The 18567-nt window shown below is 47.3% G+C and overlaps 2 protein-coding genes across 54 annotated transcripts in view; one reads left to right on the top strand and one right to left on the bottom strand.

Moving 5' to 3' along the window:
• Positions 1-3479, bottom strand: part of ATG13 (autophagy related 13) — a 61657-nt gene extending 58178 nt beyond the window's left edge. For 17 of the 50 annotated variants that reach the window (XM_063640930.1, XM_055281760.2, XM_055281742.2 and 14 more), the window contains exons 1-2: positions 2862-2993; positions 2375-2490 (exon numbers count right to left, since the gene is read on the bottom strand). The gene's annotated coding sequence lies outside the window, so the exon portion shown is untranslated. Of the gene's footprint in view, positions 1-2374; positions 2491-2861 lie in introns of all 50 variants that reach the window. The other 33 variants (XM_055281765.2, XM_055281748.2, XM_055281736.2 and 30 more) reach the window with 12 other exon arrangements.
• On the top strand, positions 3471-18319 carry HARBI1 (harbinger transposase derived 1). 4 transcript variants are annotated; one of them, XM_055281773.2, is made up of 3 exons: positions 3471-3625; positions 4355-5166; positions 17733-18319. In XM_055281773.2, exons 2-3 carry the CDS (start codon positions 4497-4499, stop codon positions 18110-18112), a joined length of 1050 nt encoding a protein of 349 aa, XP_055137748.1. In that variant the 5' UTR covers positions 3471-3625; positions 4355-4496; the 3' UTR covers positions 18113-18319. The 4 variants fall into 4 exon arrangements, with proteins under 4 accessions (XP_055137748.1, XP_055137750.1, XP_055137749.1 ...); XM_055281775.2 differs by having other exon boundaries at positions 3509-4233; XM_055281774.2 differs by having other exon boundaries at positions 3539-4016.
• The last annotated feature ends 248 nt before the right edge of the window (positions 18320-18567 follow it).

The raw sequence follows: 18567 nt of genomic DNA on the forward strand, positions 1-18567 counted from the left end.
GCCTCAGCCCCCCGAAGTGCTGGGATTACAGGCGTGAGCCACCCTGCCCGGCCCCTTCTGAGGATTTTTTTTTTTTTTTTTTTTTTTGAGAAGGAGTCTCGCTCTTTCACCCAGGCTGGAGTGCAGTGGTGCGATCTCGGCTCACTGCAGGCTCCGCCCCCGGGGTTCACGCCATTCTCCTGCCTCAGCCTCCCGCGTAGCTGGGACTACAGGCGCCCGCCACCTCGCCCGGCTAATTTTTTGTATTTTTAGTAGAGACGGGGTTTCACCGTATTAGCCAGGATGGTCTTGATCTCCTGACCTTGTGATCCGCCCGCCTCGGCCTCCCAAAGTGCTGGGATTACAGGCCTGAGCCACCGCGCCTGGCCCCTTCTGAGGATTTTTAATAAACTGGCCCACATTTACTCTTCAGTTAAAAGCAAGAAATCGGCCAGGCGTGGTGGCTCATGTCTGTAATCCCAGCACTTTGGGAGGCCAAGGCAGTTGGATAACCTGAGGTCGGGAGTTCAAGAACAGCCTGACTAGGGCCGGGCGCGGTGGCTCAAGCCTGTAATCCCAGCACTTTGGGAGGCCGAGGAGGGTGGATCACGAGGTCAGGAGATCGAGACCATCCTGGCTAACACAGTGAAACTCCGTCTCTACTAAAAAATACAAAAAATTAGCCGGGCGTGTTGGCAGGCGCCTGTGGTCCCAGCTACTCGGGAGGCTGAGGCAGGAGAATGGCGTGAACCCAGGAGGTGGAGGTTGTGGTGAGCCGAGATCGCGCCACTGCACTCCAGCCTGGGGGACAGAGAAAGACTCCGTCTCAAAAAAAAAAAAAAAAAAAAAGAACAGCCTGACTAACATGGAGAAACCCCATCTCTACTAAAAATACAAAATTAGCTGGACGTGCTGGCACCTGCCTGTAATCCCAGCTACTCAGGAGGCTGAGGCAGGAGAATCGCTTGAACCCGGGAGGCAGATGTTGCGGTGAGCCGAGATCCCGCCACTGCACTCTAGCCCGGGCAATAAGAGTGAAACTCCGTCTCAAAAACAAAAACAAAAACAAAAACAAAAAAAAAGCAAGAAATCTACCTCCCAAGGACATTAAAAAAAAAAAAAATCAGCTAACATTTAAAATAACCTTTAAATCCCTTTAGGGACTTAAAATCCTTTTAAATATTTAAAACCCAAACTTTAGAAAGGTTTGATTCCCTCTGGGCAGCCTCCTTTGCATTCTTCCTGGCTACAGTACCTCTGTTCTCTCACAGAATATTTTGTTTTTATTGGTTTCCACAATTTGATAGGAAGCAATGACCAGCAACTCTATGCACTCTCTTCCACTAAGCACGTGCAGGAAAAATGACGGTTTATGTAAATTCATCTTACTTAGCTCCACACCCCATGTTGGAAGTTACTTTCGAATATTCCACACCTAAAGTTTAAGTAAACTTCCTTCGAGATTAAGCTCCTGGGCCGGACTCTGTGGCTTATGCATGTAATCCCAACACTTTGGAAGGCTCAGGTGGGAAGATTCCCTGAGCCCAGGAGTTTGAGGTTAAAGTTAGCTATGAAGGCGCCACTGTACTCCAGCTTGGGTGACAGAGCAATACCTTATCTCTAATAATAATAATAAAAATTTTAAAATCTAAAAAACTAAAAGACTTCTCCTGAGCTGATAAATGGAGAGTTGAAAACAACAACAAAAAACCTCATAATTGAGCTGGAGCCACTACATGCACACATGAAAAGTACTAACAGTCATAAAACAACACACAGAATCTGGAAGCTAATTTAGTGTAAAGGAAGAGCCTGTTGTTTCTTATTATAATACATCTCCCACTAAAGGTGTCCAATACATTCTTTTTTTTTTTTTTTTTTTTTTTTTTTGAGACGGAGTCTCGCTCTGTCGCCCAGGCTGGAGTGCAGTGGCGCAATCTCGGCTCACTGCAAGCTCCGCCTCCCGGGTTCACGCCATTCTCCTGCCTCAGCCTCTCCGAGTAGCTGGGACTACAGGCGTCCGCCACCACTCCCGGCTAATTTTTTTGTATGTTTAGTAGAGACGGGATTTCACCGTGGTCGCGATCTCCTGACCTCGTGATCCGCCCGCCTCGGCCTCCCAAAGTGCTGGGATTACAAGCGTGAGCCACCGCACCCGGCAAGTATCCAATAAATTCTATCACCTTAGGAGATGAGTTTTAAACTAAGTGTAATGAGAAAATAGGTAACTTTTTTTAAATATCTTTTTTCTTTTTGGCTGCGCGGTGGCCAGAGAATGAAGAAATACCAAAAGTGAAATGCTACGCTGAATTGACCAGGCTAACTGGGAACTCACTGGGAAAGTGAAAACTGAGATGAATTAGTGATGAGCTCAAGAAGGTGCTTAGCCACTTACCCAGAGATTTATTTAATGAGAATGGATCGCAGGTTTCCACAGGTCGTTCCACTGCCAGTAAGAAGACAGTCGTGAACCATGGGTCCCTTTTTTCACTAGTCAACAGTCACCCTCACCTACACGCGGAGTACATATTTGGCACTCAACAAATCTTGATTGAATGAAAACCTACCTCACTCATATTGGCACCCAACCCCGGAGTTATGGCCCCCCAAATTACCTCCAAAACGCCTGACGACCTAACCCAAAGAGCTGAAAAAGCAGAGAGGAAAGCTCTGGGGTGGAGGGGATTCTCTGCCAAACAAGCAGGGGCCAATGGGGCCTAGACCAACCTAACTTCCCATAGAAAACTCAGGGGCCCAGGGGATTGAACCGTGGCTAATCCCCTTCGACTTCCACGAAGCAGCAGCCAAGGGGCCGCAGATCCATAGCCTCCCACCCGGGGGCGCTGAGAGATCTCGGGGTATTCCCCCCCAAAAGTTAGTACCTGCGAAGCTGCGGCACAAAGATTGGTTCCGGGCTCTCATTACGGAGGCCGGGACCTGGGACCGACCAGCCGCACCTCCTGGCTGAGGGTTCCGCGCTCCTGAGCTGCAGTGACCGTACACGTCGCCGATAGACACCTAAGGCTTCAGAAGGGTCCTGGCTCGCAGGCCCCAGACGTTTTGCTCCTAAGACTCCGCGAGTTGTCGCACCCACGTCGACTGGCGCTCTTCAGTGCTTCCCTCACTGGTTAAGCGGTCACTCCTGCCTTAAGCCCAGCAGCCAGTCACTTCCCGGCGCCGCCATCGTTAGTGTTTGTTTTCATCCGCTTCGGTAATGGCCCGGGGGGTGGAAGAGGGCTACGGAGGAAATCCAGATGCCTAACCTTAGTCGCACTTTCGCTACAGTACGGACGCCCTATTTATTCTTTTAGTCCTCAAAATCTCCATAAAAGTTGATTTTCATTCCACGTAAGCCTTCTTCTCCAATCTTTCTAAGCGACTCAACATAAAACAAAGACGGAAAGGAGATGTTTGAGAGAGAGAGAGAGAGAGACCGTTTGGGACGCTTGTGGAATGTGCGGAGACGAACCGCAGGTCGCGGCGGCAGCGGCAGTGAGGATGCGGCGCGGGGCGGGCGCTGACGCGGAAGGGGCGGTGCCGCTTTTGCGCGCCGTGGCGGCCTGTGTGCAGTCGCCGATTCCGGAGGAGGGCCCAACCCGGCTGGGTGGGTGGGAAGTGTGGCTGGTAACCTGGCAGCCGCTGAGAGGTGGGTGACGGGCCTGGGCTGAGTGGCCGGCGCAATCAGACTTTGAGATCCGTTTTTAGGGTGCCCTTTAAGAGTGGCGGAGTCGCTTCCCAAACGTGGTTCGGCCAGCCTCTTTTTCGCTCCCGACTTCCAATGTGTCTGGTCTTCCCTACTTCCTGGCTCTCAGGTTCACGATTTGGAGTTCTTGGAGTGAGGGAAAAGCCTTTTGTTACAGCACACAGTGTACGTCCATAAGGCTGGGTTGTGGACTTTGTTGTTGTTGGATTTTTTTTTTTTTTGGCCCCTTCTTTTCTTGTTAGACTGGTTTGAGCACCCCAGCATCTGTCCTGAATTTATCAGGTGGAACCAGAAGTCTTTGGATAATGAAACCCGCGACCAATTCTTACTCAAGGTGGTTATGACATATGTCAGCTGCTTCTTGGCCTATATAGTTAGAAGCCGACCTCTTTTACCTTGTGAATAATTATGTCATCACCTCCATTATTCTTTTGGTGTTCTCAATTGAAATGCCAAGCATTAAATGAGCCACAAAGATTGAATTCCCGTTATCCTTGAATCAGAGCAAGCCTGTCGTGCAGCCATGAGTTAGTGGAGAAAAATCCAGAGTTGTAAGTACAGTACGTTTTGCCTCAACAAAATGGAAATTCGCAGAAAAGGAGCTGCTCCAGCCTTTGAGTCACTTCGAAGTCTTTGGTAGGTTTCTAATGTTTTTTCTTTTAACATTTACAGAGAGAAGATTATAAATGGCAGAGCCATTTAACTGTGGTTAGCTGTTGGATTCTGATACTTTCTTAAAAACACTTTCTTGCACCAACATCTTCATTGGGTACAGTTCAGAAAAAGCAGAGGAGAGACAACATTCACATTTACCATGGCTATACCAATAACAGTGCTTGACTGTGACCTCTTGCTATATGGCCGTGGTCACCGGACATTGGACCGTTTTAAGCTGGATGATGTGACTGATGAATACTTGATGTCCATGTATGGGTTTCCACGGCAGTTCATTTATTACTTGGTGGAGCTCTTGGGGGCGAATCTTTCTAGGCCTACTCAGCGATCCAGGGCTATTAGCCCAGAGACACAGGTCCTTGCAGCATTGGGTTTTTATACCTCAGGTTCCTTCCAGACTCGGATGGGAGATGCCATTGGAATCAGTCAGGCATCTATGAGTCGTTGTGTTGCCAATGTCACCGAAGCACTTGTGGAAAGGGCCTCGCAGTTCATTCGCTTTCCAGCTGATGAAGCCTCCATACAGGCTCTGAAGGATGAATTCTATGGGTTGGCAGGGATGCCAGGGGTGATGGGGGTGGTTGACTGTATCCATGTGGCCATCAAGGCACCAAATGCTGAAGACCTCTCCTATGTGAACCGAAAAGGCCTGCATTCTTTAAACTGCCTGATGGTGTGTGACATTAGAGGGACACTAATGACCGTGGAGACAAACTGGCCTGGCAGCCTACAGGACTGTGCTGTGCTGCAGCAGTCTTCCCTCAGTAGTCAGTTTGAAGCGGGTATGCACAAAGATAGCTGGCTTCTGGGTAAGTTTGCAAGTGTGAATTTTCATTTTGTTTGGAGGCATAGAAAAGTTATGTAGGCTGGGGGCGGTGGCTCACACAACCCCAGCACTTTGGGAGGCCGAGGCGGTGGATCACCTGAGGTCAAGAGTTGGAGACCAGCCTGGCCAACATGGTGAAACCTTGTCTCTACTAAAAATACAAAAATTGGGCATGGTGGCAGGCGCCTGTAGTCCCAGCTACTCGAGAGGCTGAGGCAGGACAATCGCTTGAACCCAGAAGGCAGAGGTTGCAGTGAGCCGAGATGGCGCCATTGCACCCCCGCCCGGGCAACAGAGCAAAAACTCCATCTCAAAAAAAAAAGAAAAGGGGCTGCACGTGTAGCTCATGCCTGTTATCCCAGCACTTTGGGAGGCCGAGGCAGGCAGATCACCTGAGGTTGGGAGTTCAAGACCAGCCTGACCAACATGGAGAAACCCCGTCTATACTAAAAATACAAAATTAGCCAGGCGTAGTGGCACATGCCTGCAATCCCAGCTACTCGGGAGGCTGAGGCAGGAGAATCGCTTGAACTCGGGAGGCGGAGGTTGCGGTTAGCCAAGATCACGCCAGTGCACTCTAGCCTGGGCAACAAGAGCAAAACTCTGTCTCAAGAAAAAGAAAAATTACGTAGTAGAGTAGAATGAGATATGGGAGTCTGTAGAGCTGAGTCTCAGTTCTGTCAGTTTTTTGTGAGACCTCAGGTGAGAATTTTCTTAGCCTTAATTTTTAAAAAATCAACATTTAATAGACATTATTAAAACTTTAAGGCATACTATTAGAGCCAGCACAGTGGCATGTACTAGTACAACTGGTAATTGTAATTCCAGCTATCTGGGAGGCTAAGGCAAGAGGATCACTTGAGCCTGGACCTTGAGACCAGCCTGAGAAAGATAGCAAGACCCTGTCTCCAAAACAATTAAACATTTTTTTCTTATTTTATTTTATTTTTTTAATTTTGTGTAGAGGCAGAGTCTCACTATGTTGACCAGACTAGTCTTGAGCTCCTGGCCTCAAGCCATCCTCCCATCTCAGCCTCCCAAAGCTCTGGGAATATGGCTGTAAGCCACCACACCCAACGTAAAAAAAATTATTATTATTATTATTATTTTTTTTTTTTTTTTTCTTTTTTTGAGACGGAGTCTTTCTCTGTCCCCCAGGCTGGAGTGCGGTGGCGCGATCTCGGCTCACCACAACCTCCACCTCCTGGGTTCACGCCATTCTCCTGCCTCAGCCTCCCGAGTAGCTGGGACCACAGGCGCCCGCCAACACGCCCGGCTAATTTTTTTGTATTTTTTAGTAGAGACGGAGTTTCACCATGTTAGCCAGGATGGTCTCGATCTCCTGACCTCGTGATCCGCCTGCCTCGGCCTCCCAAAGTGCTGGGATTACAGGCGTGAGCCACCGCGCCCGGCCTATTATTATTATTATTTTTGAGACAGAGTTTTGCTTGTTGCCCAGGCTGGAGTGCAATGGCACGATCTCGGCTCACCGCAACCTCCGCCTCCCAGGTTCAAGCAATTCGCCTGCCTCAGCCTCCTGAGTAGCTGGGATTATAGGCATGCACCACTATGCCCGGCTAATTTTGTATTTTTAGTAGAGACGGGGTTTCACCATGTTGGTCAGGCTGCTCTCGAACTCCCAACCTCAGGTGATCTGCCCATCTCAGCCTCCCAAAGTGCTGGGATTACAGGCATGAGCCACCATGCCCAGCCAAAAAATACATATATATTAATAAATGTATTTTATGTTATTTCACCCAGCTCTTCTACTCCTAAGAATTTATCTTACAGGTATATATTTATACATATGCAAAACAAAATTGCATGCAAGAATTTTTATTGCAAACAATAGCTGCAGCAACAAAAACAAACTTATAAGAACAATCCTGTCTGGGTGCGATGGCTCCTGCCCATAATCCCAGCACTTTAGGAAATCAAGGTGAGAGGGTCACTTGAATCCAGGAGCTCGAGATTAGCCTGGGCAACAAAGCGAGACAATGTCTCTCAGAAAAGTAATAATAATTTAAATAAGCAAACAAATAAATGAAACAATCCCTTGAAATAAAGCCAAAATACTGCTGGGCGCGGTGGCTCACGACTATAATCCCAGCACTGTGGGAGGCCATGGAGGGCGTATCACCTGAGGTCGGGTGTTCAAGACCAGCCTGGCCAACATGGTGAAACCCCTTCTCTACTAAAAATACAAAAAATTAGCTGGGCGTGGTGGCAGACACCTATAATCTCAGCTACTTGGGAGGCTGAGGCAGGCAAATCGCTTGAACCCAGGAGGTAGAGGTTGCAGTGAGTCGAGATCGCACCATTGCACTCCAGCCTGGGCAACAAGAACGAAACTCTGTCTCAAAATAAAAAAAAAAAGAAAAAAATTATTTTTGCATTGTTGATTGTCACTGTGATATCTGCATAAAAATGATAGTAGACAATGCATGTACACAATTCTTATTGTAGCATCTCACTTCACAGATCTGCCCGAGTTCCATTAGAAAGACTGGCTTACTGTTATGAGTAGGACAAGAATCTATTCAACATTAAGCAGTGTGAACCAAGGTGACTGTACAGCTCTGAGGAGTGTGGTTAGCAGTGATAAAACCCTTGAACCCAGCAGCTTAGTTTTTTTTTGGGGGGGGTTTTTTTTTCATGTGCTACTTTTATATGACCATCAAGACAAGGGTTATCTTGTATACAACATATGAGAGATGAAAGCTATGTTAAGGATTCAAAGACTTCTCTAGCTTTTATTTTTTTGAGACTGGGTCTTGTTCTGTTGCCCAGGCTGGTCTCAAGCAATCCTCTGGCCTCAGCCCAGGCTCATAATACCAGTAGCTGGTATCACAGACATACACCACCACACCCAGCTAATCACGACTATTAATCATATCTGCACTGCACATGCTCATAGCACAGTGCTTACTGTGAGTTGATGCTCAGGAAATACTTCTCTTTAACATGTTTACTAGCACTTTAAAGAGAAACCTCCTGTGTTCCAAGTGGGCAAAGACTACACTGATGGGGTAGAGCTGCCAGGGTACCACATGTAATATCTTGGAGCTTACTGAGTTTCTTGATTGTTGCTTCTCCATACCATTTTTAGTGCACCACCTTCTTGCTACTCTACTGGACCTTTATCTTAAACACACCTTTTGCCTATTTTGAGCTTTCAAATTTTATTTTCATACAACTCACACCAAGAAGTGTGGGAAAGTCGATTTTGCAATTGTCTCATCTGGCCATTTCTTCTGTAGCTGTGGGAGTACTTCGGTTCCAAGCTGATTTCTTATGAATCTCTTCACTTTGGTTCCCCGCCCCCTTTTTTTTTGTGACAGGATCTCACTCTGTCACCCAGGCTGGAGTGCAGTGGTGTGATTATGACTCACTGCAGCCTTGACCTCCTGGGCTCAATTGATCCTTCTACCTCAGTGTACCAAGTAGCTGGGACTACAGATGCACACCACCATGCTGGGCTGATTTTTGTATTTTTGGTAAAGTTGGTGTTTTGTCATGCTGCCCAGGCTGGTCTCGAACCCCTAGGCTCAAGCAGTTAGCCCACCTTGTACTCCCAAATTGCTGGAATTACAGGCATGAGCTACTGCACCCTGCCCGGTTCCCTAACTATTAAGCCAGCTAAAACTTAGCCCTTAAAATTTGACAGGCAATATTGTAAGCATTTTGCATCAATTATATCACTTAATGCTTATAAAAACTCTTTAAGAGTTAAATAATAGACGGGCGCGGTGGCTCACGCCTGTAATCCCAGCACTTTGGGAGGCTGAGGTGGGCAGATCATGAGGTCAGGAGATCGAGACCATCCTGGCTAACACGGTGAAACCTCATCTCTACTAAAAATACAAAAAATAAGCCGGGCGTGGTGGCAGGCGCCTGTAGTCCCAGCTACTCAGGAGGCTGAGGCAAGAGAATGGCGTGAACTCGGGAGGCAGAGTTTGCAGTGAGCCGAGGTCATGCCACTGCACTCTAGCCTGGGTGACAGAGCAAGACTGTCTCAAAAAAAAAAAAAAAAAAAACGAGTTAAATAATAATATTATTAACATTTTTACAAAAGAGGAGACTGAGGCACATAACATTTAAATCGCTTGTGTTTCAGTGTTTAAATCAGATCATAGGACGAATTACTCTATTTGGCAAATATTCCTGGTAAGGACTTCTTTTTCTTCCCACCTTGGGATCCAAGATTCAGTTGGAATTATGGCTTTAAAGTAGTTTTTTACATTGTTTATAGTACATACTTGTAAATTAGTAAAAATTCTGATAAATAACTTTTCTGATTCCCCTCTCTACAGAAAGGGTAGGAGTGGGAAAAACAGATACTGTAGCAACATTTAACGAATGTTTGTTTATTTATTTATTTATTTTTATTTTTATTTTTATTTTTTTTTATTTTTATTATTTTTTTTTTTTTTGAGACGGAGTCTCGCTCTGTCGCCCAGGCTGGAGTGCAGTGGCGCGATCTCGGCTCACTGCAAGCTCCGCCTCCCGGGTTCACGCCATTCTCCTGCCTCAGCCTCTCCGAGTAGCTGGGACTACAGGCGCCCGCCACCACGCCCGGCTAATTTTTTTTGTATTTTTAGTAGAGACGGGGTTTCACCATGTTAGCCAGGATGGTCTCGATCTCCTGACCTCGTGATCCGCCCGCCTCGGCCTCCCAAAGTGCTGGGATTACAAGCGTGAGCCACCGCGCCCGGCTATTTTTATTTTTTGAGACAGAGTTTTCGCTCTTGTCGCCCAGGCTGGAGTGCAATGGCGCGATCTCGGCTCACCGCAACCTCCGCCTCCTGGGTTCAAGCGATTCTCCTGCCTCAGCCTCCCGAGTAACTGGGATTACAGGCATGCGCCTCCATGCCCGGCTAATTTTTTTTTGTATTTTTAGTAGAGACGGGGTTTCTCCATGTTGGTCAGGCTGGTCTCAAACTCCTGACCTCAGGTGATCCACCCGCCTCGGCCTCCCAAAGTGCTAGGATTACAGGCGTGAGCCACCACGCCCGGCCTATTTATTTATTTTTTGAGACGGAGTCTCACTCTGTCGCCCAGGCTGGAGTGCAGTGGCATGATCTTGGCTCACTGCAAGCTCCGCCTCCTGAGTTCACACCATTCTCCTGCCTCAGCCTCCCAAGTAGCTGGGACTACAGGCGCCCGCCACCACGCCCAGCTAATTTTTTGTATTTTTAGTAGAGACAGGGTTTCACCATGTTAGCCAGGATGGTCTCCATCTCCTGACCTCGTGATCCACCCGCCTTGGCCTCCCAAAGTGCTGGGATTACAGGCGTGAGCCCACTGTGCCTGGCCTGTTTATATTTTATATATATATACATGCATACATTTTTGAGACAGGGTCTCACTCTGTCACCCACGCTGGGGTGCACTGGCATGATCACAACGTATTGAAGCCTTGACCCCCTGGGCTCAATTGATCCTCCCACATCAGTCTACCGAGTAGTTGGGACCATAGGTGCCTGCCATCATGCCTGGCTAATTTTGTTTTAAATTTTTTGGCTGGGCGCTGTGGCTCATGCCTGTAATCCCAGCACTTTGGGAGGCCAAAGCGGGCGGATCACCTGAGGTCAGGAGTTTGAGACCAGCCTGGCCAACATGGTGAAACCTCATCTCTACTAAAAATACAAAAATTACCCAGGCATGGTGGTGGGCACCTGTAGTCCTAGCTACTCAGGAGGCTGAGGCAGGAGAACTGCTTGAACCCGGGAGGTGGAGGTTGCAGTGAGCCGAGATTACGCTATTGCACTCTAGCCTGGGCAATGAGTGAGACTTATTCTCAAAAAAAAAAAAAAAAAAAAAATTTTTTTTTTTGTGTGGAGTCTGGGTCTCACTGTGTAGCCCAGGCAGGTCTCAAACTCCTGAGCTCAGCCAGTCCACCTCAGCCTCCCAAAGTGCTGGGATTACAGGTATGAGCCACTGTGCCTGGTCAGCAAGTGTTTATTAAAGCTAGTTTTGGTGTGAGGCACTAAGAAAGCTAGAATATACCTGTGGAAGTTGAAGATGTAGAAACTGATTTCCTCAGGCCAGGCGTGGTGGCTCACGCCTGTAATCCCAGCATTTTGGGAGGCCGAGGTGGGTGGATCACTTGAGGTCAGGACTTCCAGACCAGCTGGTCAACATGCTGAAACCCCGTCTCTACTAAATATACAAAAATTAGCTGGGCATGGTGGCGGAGCCTGTGATTCCAGCTACTCAGGAGGCTGATGCAGGAGAATTGCTTGATCCTGGTAGGTGGAGGTTGCAGTGAGTGGAGATCGTGCCACTGCATTCCAACCTGGATGACAGAGTGAGACTCCATCTTAAAAAAAAAAAAGAAAAGTGGCTCACGCCTGTGATCCCAGCACTTTGGGAGTCCGAGGCAGGTGGATAACGAGGTCAGGGGTTCAAGACAAGCCTGGCCAAGATGGTGAAACCCCATCTCTACTAAAAATACAAAAATTAGCCTGGTGCTAATTTTAGCCGGGTGCTAAATCCCAGCACTTTTGGAGGCCGAGGCAGGCAGATCACCTGAAGTCAGAAGTTTGAGACCAGCCTGGCCAAGATGGTGAAATCCCATCTCTACTAAAAATACAAAAATTAGTGAGGTGTGGTGGCAGGCACCTGTAATCCCAGCTACTCAGGAGGCTGAGGCAGGAGAATCGCTTGAACCTGGAAGGTGGAGGTTGCAGTGAGCTGAGATCACGCCATTGCACTCCAGCCTGGGGGACAAGAGTGAGACTTTGTCTCAAAAAAAAAAAAAAAAAAAAAAAAAATTTGTCAGGTGTGGTAGCTCAAGCCTGTAATCCTAGCACTTTGGGAGGCCGAGGCAGGCAGATCACCTGAGGTCAGGAGTTCAAGATTAACCTGGCCAACATGGTGAAACCCTGTCTCTACTAAAAATACAAAATTAGCCGGGCCTGATGGCGCATGCCTGTAATCCCAGCTACTCGAGCGGCTGAGGCAGGAGAATTGCTTGAACCCAGGAGGCGGAGGTTGCAGTGAACCGAGATTCTGCGACTGTACTCCAGCCTGGGCTGGAGACTCTATCTCAAAAAAAAAAAAAATTTTTTTTCTTAATTGCCAGGCATGGTGGCGTGTGCCTGTAGTCCCAGCTTACCCAGGAGGCTGACCTGGGAGGATCACTTGAGCCCAGGAGTTCAAGGCTGCAGTGAGCTATGATCCTGCTATTGCACTCCAGTCTGGGCAACAGAGAGACCCTAAATAATTCATATGAATAGACAGATTTGGAAAACACTAGTCTCTAAAGGTTGTGTGGACAATGGGAGTAATTATGGGAAGATTGGCAGGATTATAAGGAATGACAACATGTTAACAAAAGAGAATAGATGGCTAATTGTATTTTTGTTGCTGTTGTTGTTGTTGTTTGAGATGGAGTTTCGCTCTTGTTGCCCAGGCTGTGGCGCAATGGGACGATCTCAGCTCACTGCAACCTATGCCTCCTGGGTTCAAGCAATTCTCCTGCCTCAGCCTCCTGAGTAGCTGAGATTACAGGCGCCTGCCACCACGTCCGGCTAATTTTTGTATTTTAGTAGAGACAAGGCTTCACCATGTTGGTCAGGCTGGTCTCAAACTCCCAACCTCAGGTGATCCACCCACTGTGGCCTCCCAAAGTGCTGGGATTACAGGCATGAAGCCCTGCACCTGGCCGCCTAATTGTATTTTAAGAAACAACCCTTAGGTTTGAGGAACAGTTCTAGATTTGTCAAACCTAGAACTAGCTGTGAGCCTCTGGCCATTTTTTTTTTTTTTAGCATTATTTTTCCTACGATATTATCATTCCTATCCTCATTCTCATCTGTCCCTTCAGAATGCATTATCTAAATTCCCCTCTAAATATACCTATTCCTGCAAACAATTCGGCCTCAGTTCTTATTTCTTTAGCTCTTGGCCTAGTCCTATTAAGCAGCTTTGGGTAAGATCTGCCAAAATGTCTCATGGATGACTGATCATATAAGCAATTGTAATCTGTTTAGCAATTCTGATCCTAATCCGCTCTTGAGTGTCTGTTTTCCAGTGGTGCTTGGTTTATAACCATTTAGTGAGGGTAGAGCAGTTTTACAAAAGGTCTCCTCTAGCTTTTTCTGTATATCTCCTCCATTTAAGACTCATACCATTTCTTAGAGAAACTTTAACAAGTATCATTTAGCATCTCCAGGTTTCACTATTCATCTTACTTATTTTATTCTCTTTTACAGCATTATGCTCTTGTTTTATTATGCTCTTGTTTTAGTATTCTGAGTCTGAAATTAGCGTTTACTGACTAGGTCTTTTCCTTTGCCTGACATATCAAAGGATGATGGACATATACTTTGATCTTCTCATTTGAAAAATAAGTTCAATATCTAACCTAGCAGAGTTGGGATTGCATAATAAGAGATAATTTTTTTTTTTTTTGAGACACTCTCACCCTGTCGCCTAGGCTGGAGTGCAGTGGCGTGATCTCAGCTCACTGCAACCTCTACCTCCCAGGTTCAAGCAGTTTTCCTGCCTCAGCCTCCTGTAGCTGGGGCTGCAGGCACGCACCACCACGCCTGGCTAATTTTTGTATTTTTAGTAGAGATGGGGTTTTTCTGTATTGACCAGACTGGTCTCAAACTCCTGACCTCAGGTGATCCGCCTGCCTTAGCCTCTCAAAGTGCTGGGATTACAGGTGTGAGCCACCGTGCCCAGCCTGATAATCTTTAAAAAGTACCAGCTGGGTGTGGTGGTCACACCTGTAATCTCAGCACCTTGGGAGGTGAAGCGGGTGGGAGTTCCTCCTGAAGCGGGAGGAATGCTTGAGGCCAGGAGTTCAGGATCAGCCTAGTAACATAACCAGACCCTGTCTCTACAAAAAGTTTAAAATTAGCTGGGTGTTGTGGCATGTGCCCGTAATCCCAGCTACTCAGGAGGGTATGTTGGGAGGATTGCTTGTGCTCAGGAGTTTGAGGCTGCAGTGAGCTATGATCACACCACTGCACTTCAGTGTGGGTGACAGAGTGAGACTCTGTCTCAAAAAACAGAACTAAATTAAAGTAAATAAATATTGAAAATAAAGTTGGGCCGGGCATGGTGGCTCACGATTGTAATCCCAGCACTTTGGGAGGCCAAAGGGAACGGATCATCTGAGGTTGGGAGTTTGAGACCAGCCTGGCCAACATGGTGAAACCCCCATCTCTACTAAAAATACCAAAATTAGCCAGTCATGGTGGCACATGCCTGTAGTCCCAGCTACTCGGGAGGCTGAAGCAGGAGAATCGCTTCAACCCGGGAGGCAGAGGTTGCAGTGAGCCGAGATTGTGCCACTGCATTCCAGCCTGGGCGACAGAGTGAGACTCCGTCTCAAAAAAAAAAAAAAAAAAAGAAAGTTAAAAAAAAGTACCAGCACAGTACATGCTACATAGTAGGTGTTCAATGAGTCATGGATATTATTCTTCATTATTATTTATAGCATCAGTTTCTTAAAGTCATTATTTAGTAGGGTTATGTTCAATGAAAAGGTTATGGCCGGGCGTGGTGTCTCACGCCTGTAATCCCAGCACTTTGGGAAGCCGAGGTGGGTGGATCGCCTGAGGTCAGGAGTTTGAGACCAGCCTGGCCAGCATGGTGAAACCCTGTCTCTACTAAAAATACAAAAATTAGCCGGGCGTGGTGGCAGGTGCCTGTAATCCCAGCTATTCGGGAAGCTGAGGCAGAAGAATTGCTTGAACCTGGGAGGCGGAGGTTGCAGTGAGCCAAGATCACGCTACTGCACTCCAGCCTGGGCAGAGCGAGACTCTGTCTCCAAAAAAAAAAAAAAAAAATGCTGGGCGCGGCGGCTCGTGCCAGGAATCCCTGCGCTTTGGGAGGCCGAGGCGGGTGGATCATGAAGTCAGGAGATCGTGACCAGCCTGGCCAACATGGTGAAACCCCGTCTCTACTAAAAACACAAAAAATTAGCCGGGCGTGGTGGCATGTCCCTGTAGTCCCAGCTACTCAGGAGGCTGAGGCAGGAGAATTGCTTAAACCTGGGAGGCGGAGGTTGCAGTGAGCTGAGATTGCACCACTGCACTCCAGCCTGGGCAGCAGAGCAGACTCTGTCAAAAAAAAAAAAAAAAAAAAAAGAAAAAAAAGGTTATACCTGGGAGGGGAAAAGTCAGCTAAAATAGTAAATTTGAAAATTTTGTGAGACTTCTTAGATATTTACAGTTAATCCATTTCTTAGAAATGTAAGCTCCTGCTAGGCGCTGTAATCCCAGGGCTTTGGGAGGTCGAGATGGATGGATTGTTTGGCACAGGACTTAGAGACCAGCCTGGGTAACATAGTGACACCTCCTCTCTAGAAAACATTAAAAATTTTACCAGGCATGGTGGCGCATGCCTGTGGTCCCAGATATTCAGGAGGCTGAGGTAGGAGGCTGGAAGGTTGAGGCTGCAGCGAACTGTTATCACTCTACTGCATTCCAGCCTGGGTGACAGAGCAAAACTCTGTCTCCAAAAAAATAAATGTAAGCGCCTAAAAGAAATGAGCCCTGTATGTTGGGAACAGTGCCTACCACTGTCTGAACAGTCCAGAACTATCTACTGAAATTGATGGTGGGGCAGGAACACAGTGGTATGCAAACTGGTACTCCAGGGCCTATTTGTCTCTCAAATTTCTAAGAGATTTTGCCTCTGTGCGGGACATCTCATCTGCCAGATGTAGTGACAGTGAGTCAGGACAGGAAAACATACTAACATTGGCCGGACGCGGTGGCTCACGCCTGTAATCCCAGCACTTTGGGAGGCCAAGGCGGGCGGATCATGAGGTCAGGAGATCGAGACCATCCTGGCTAACACAGTGAAACCCCGTGTCTACTAAAAACACAAAAAATTAGCCGGGCGCTGGCCAAGCGCGGTGGCTCACGCTTGTAATCCCAGCACTTTGGGAGGCCGAGGCGGGCGGATCCCGAGGTCAGGAGATCGAGACCACGGTGAAATCCCGTCTCTACTAAAAATACAAAAAATTAGCCGGGCGTGGTGGTGGGTGCCTGTAGTCCCAGCTACTCAGAGAGGCTGAGGCAGGAGAATGGCGTGAACCCAGGAGGCGGAGATTGCAGTGAGCCGAGATCGCGCCACTGCACTCCAGCCTGGGCGACAGAGCGAGATTGTCTCAAAAAAAAAAAAAAATTATACTAACATTGTGCTGTTGTATCAGGACATTGCACCCCAGTTTTTTGTTGTTGTTGTTTTGTTAGCACTTTCTGGAATCATTTGATGAAGAAGTCACTTAAGGAGAATGCCTTGTGTGTATTTTTTTAATTGACTTCTGAATTCATTTCCTTATCACCGACTATTACTATTTGCATGATTATATGTATGCTCTCTTTATTCATGTGAAATTCTTCCTCTTCCAAAGGCATGGTTCTGGTAATTGTGATATATAGGAAGGCAGAACACCTGAGTTCTGATCTCTGCCATAAGCGTGCGGACTTTTGTCTTACTCTTCTTAGCACTGGGAGAATAAATTACTATAGTCCATGAAGTCCCCTGAAATCCCATGGTAGTGCTTTTAGACTTGAAATTTTGAGGATAAAGTTAAGACTTTCCCTCACAAGTGTTTTGGGATCTCTTGGCAGAATTGTCTTTTTTCCTCTTTCATTCTTGCTCTTTGGAGATTTTGAAGATTGGCATGCTATTTGATTTTATTTGGTTTTATTAAGCCTTTTATTAATAACAATATCTCTGAATTAGGAAAATGCAGGAATTTTATTTTATTTTTGATGGAGTTTCGCGCTTGTCGCTCAGGTTGGAGTGCAATGGCATGATCTTGGCTCACTGCAATCTCCGCCTCCCATGTTGGTTAGGCTGGTCTTGAACTCCGGACCTCAGGTGGTGATCTACCCACCTCGGCCTCCCAAAGTGCTGGGATTACAGGCGGGAGTCACCGTGCCCGGCCGAATGCAGGAATTTTATTTCCTCCAGTGCCTTCACCTCCTTCCTACATTCTTTCATATTTGGCTTCCTTTAGGTGCCAGCGTTTTTCTGTGTCGATTTTTACCAACGATATTCTCAGCCAGAACTCGTGTCTTTCTGCTCCTGGCATTGGCATGATTTCTTTTTACCATAGCATTTTCTGCTTGGTTTTTCTAGTGTGCTTTGGCGCCAGAGGCTGTTGTATTTTCTTGTCCATTGTCAGTATATGTTTTCTGAATTTCTTTTTTTTTTTTTTTTTTTTTTTTGAGACGGAGTCTTGCTCTGTCGCCCAGACTGGAGTGCAGTGGCGCAATCTCGGCTCACTGCAAGCTCCGCCTCCCGGGTTCACGCCATTCTCCTGCCTCAGCCTCTCCGAGTAGCTGGGACTACAGGCGCCCGCCACCACGCCTGGCTAATTTTTTGTATTTTTTTTAGTAGAGACAGGGTTTCACCGTGGTCTCGATCTCCTGACCTCGTGATCCGCCCGCCTCGGCCTCCCAAAGTGCTGGGATTACAAGCGTGAGCCACCACGCCCGGCCTGTTTTCTGAATTTCACTTCCTGTTTGTATTCCACTTATAGTCACTTATGATTTCTTTGGGCCTTCCCCACAGGTGACAGTTCCTTCTTTCTTCGAACCTGGCTCATGACCCCACTTCACATTCCTGAAACTCCAGCAGAATATCGCTATAACATGGCCCATTCTGCAACTCACAGTGTGATTGAGAAGACTTTCCGAACCCTCTGCTCCCGATTCCGCTGCCTGGATGGATCCAAGGGGGCACTGCAGTACTCACCAGAGAAATCCAGCCACATCATCTTGGCCTGTTGTGTCCTCCACAACATCTCCCTGGAGCATGGGATGGATGTTTGGTCCTCTCCAGTGACAGGACCCATGGAACAGCCCCCGGAAGAAGAGTATGAGCACATGGAGTCCCTGGACTTAGAGGCTGACCGTATTCGTCAGGAGCTAATGCTCACTCATTTTAGCTAATGTAGAAGGTGGAGAGGAGGGGGACTTCCCAGGAGTTGTGACAGACTTTCCTCCTCATCACCTTCTACACATTCCATCATCTAGCATGACTGGGTATACAGATACTTGTCATAAACTGACATTTAATATGTGTGTTTTGGTAAGGTTGGGGCTATACCAGAATATCTTGATTCATTTGCAAATGCATTAATTAAACCGAAACCAAGACAGCGGCTCCCTACTATCCAGTGAACTCCAGGTTGAGTACCACTAATTTGAAAGCTCAGTGGTTGCAAACATTTCTGACTGTGCCTACAAAGTCATAGTAAAGGTCAGGAGTTCGAGACCAGCCTGGCCAACATGGTGAAACCCCGTCTCTACTAAAAATACAAAAATTAGCGGCTGGGTGCGGTGGCTCACGCCTGTAATCCCAGCACTTTGGGAGGCCAAGGCGGGTGGATCACCCAAGGTCAGGA

Source organism: Symphalangus syndactylus, chromosome 6 (assembly GCF_028878055.3).
Source record: "Symphalangus syndactylus isolate Jambi chromosome 6, NHGRI_mSymSyn1-v2.1_pri, whole genome shotgun sequence".
NCBI lineage: Eukaryota > Metazoa > Chordata > Mammalia > Primates > Hylobatidae > Symphalangus > Symphalangus syndactylus.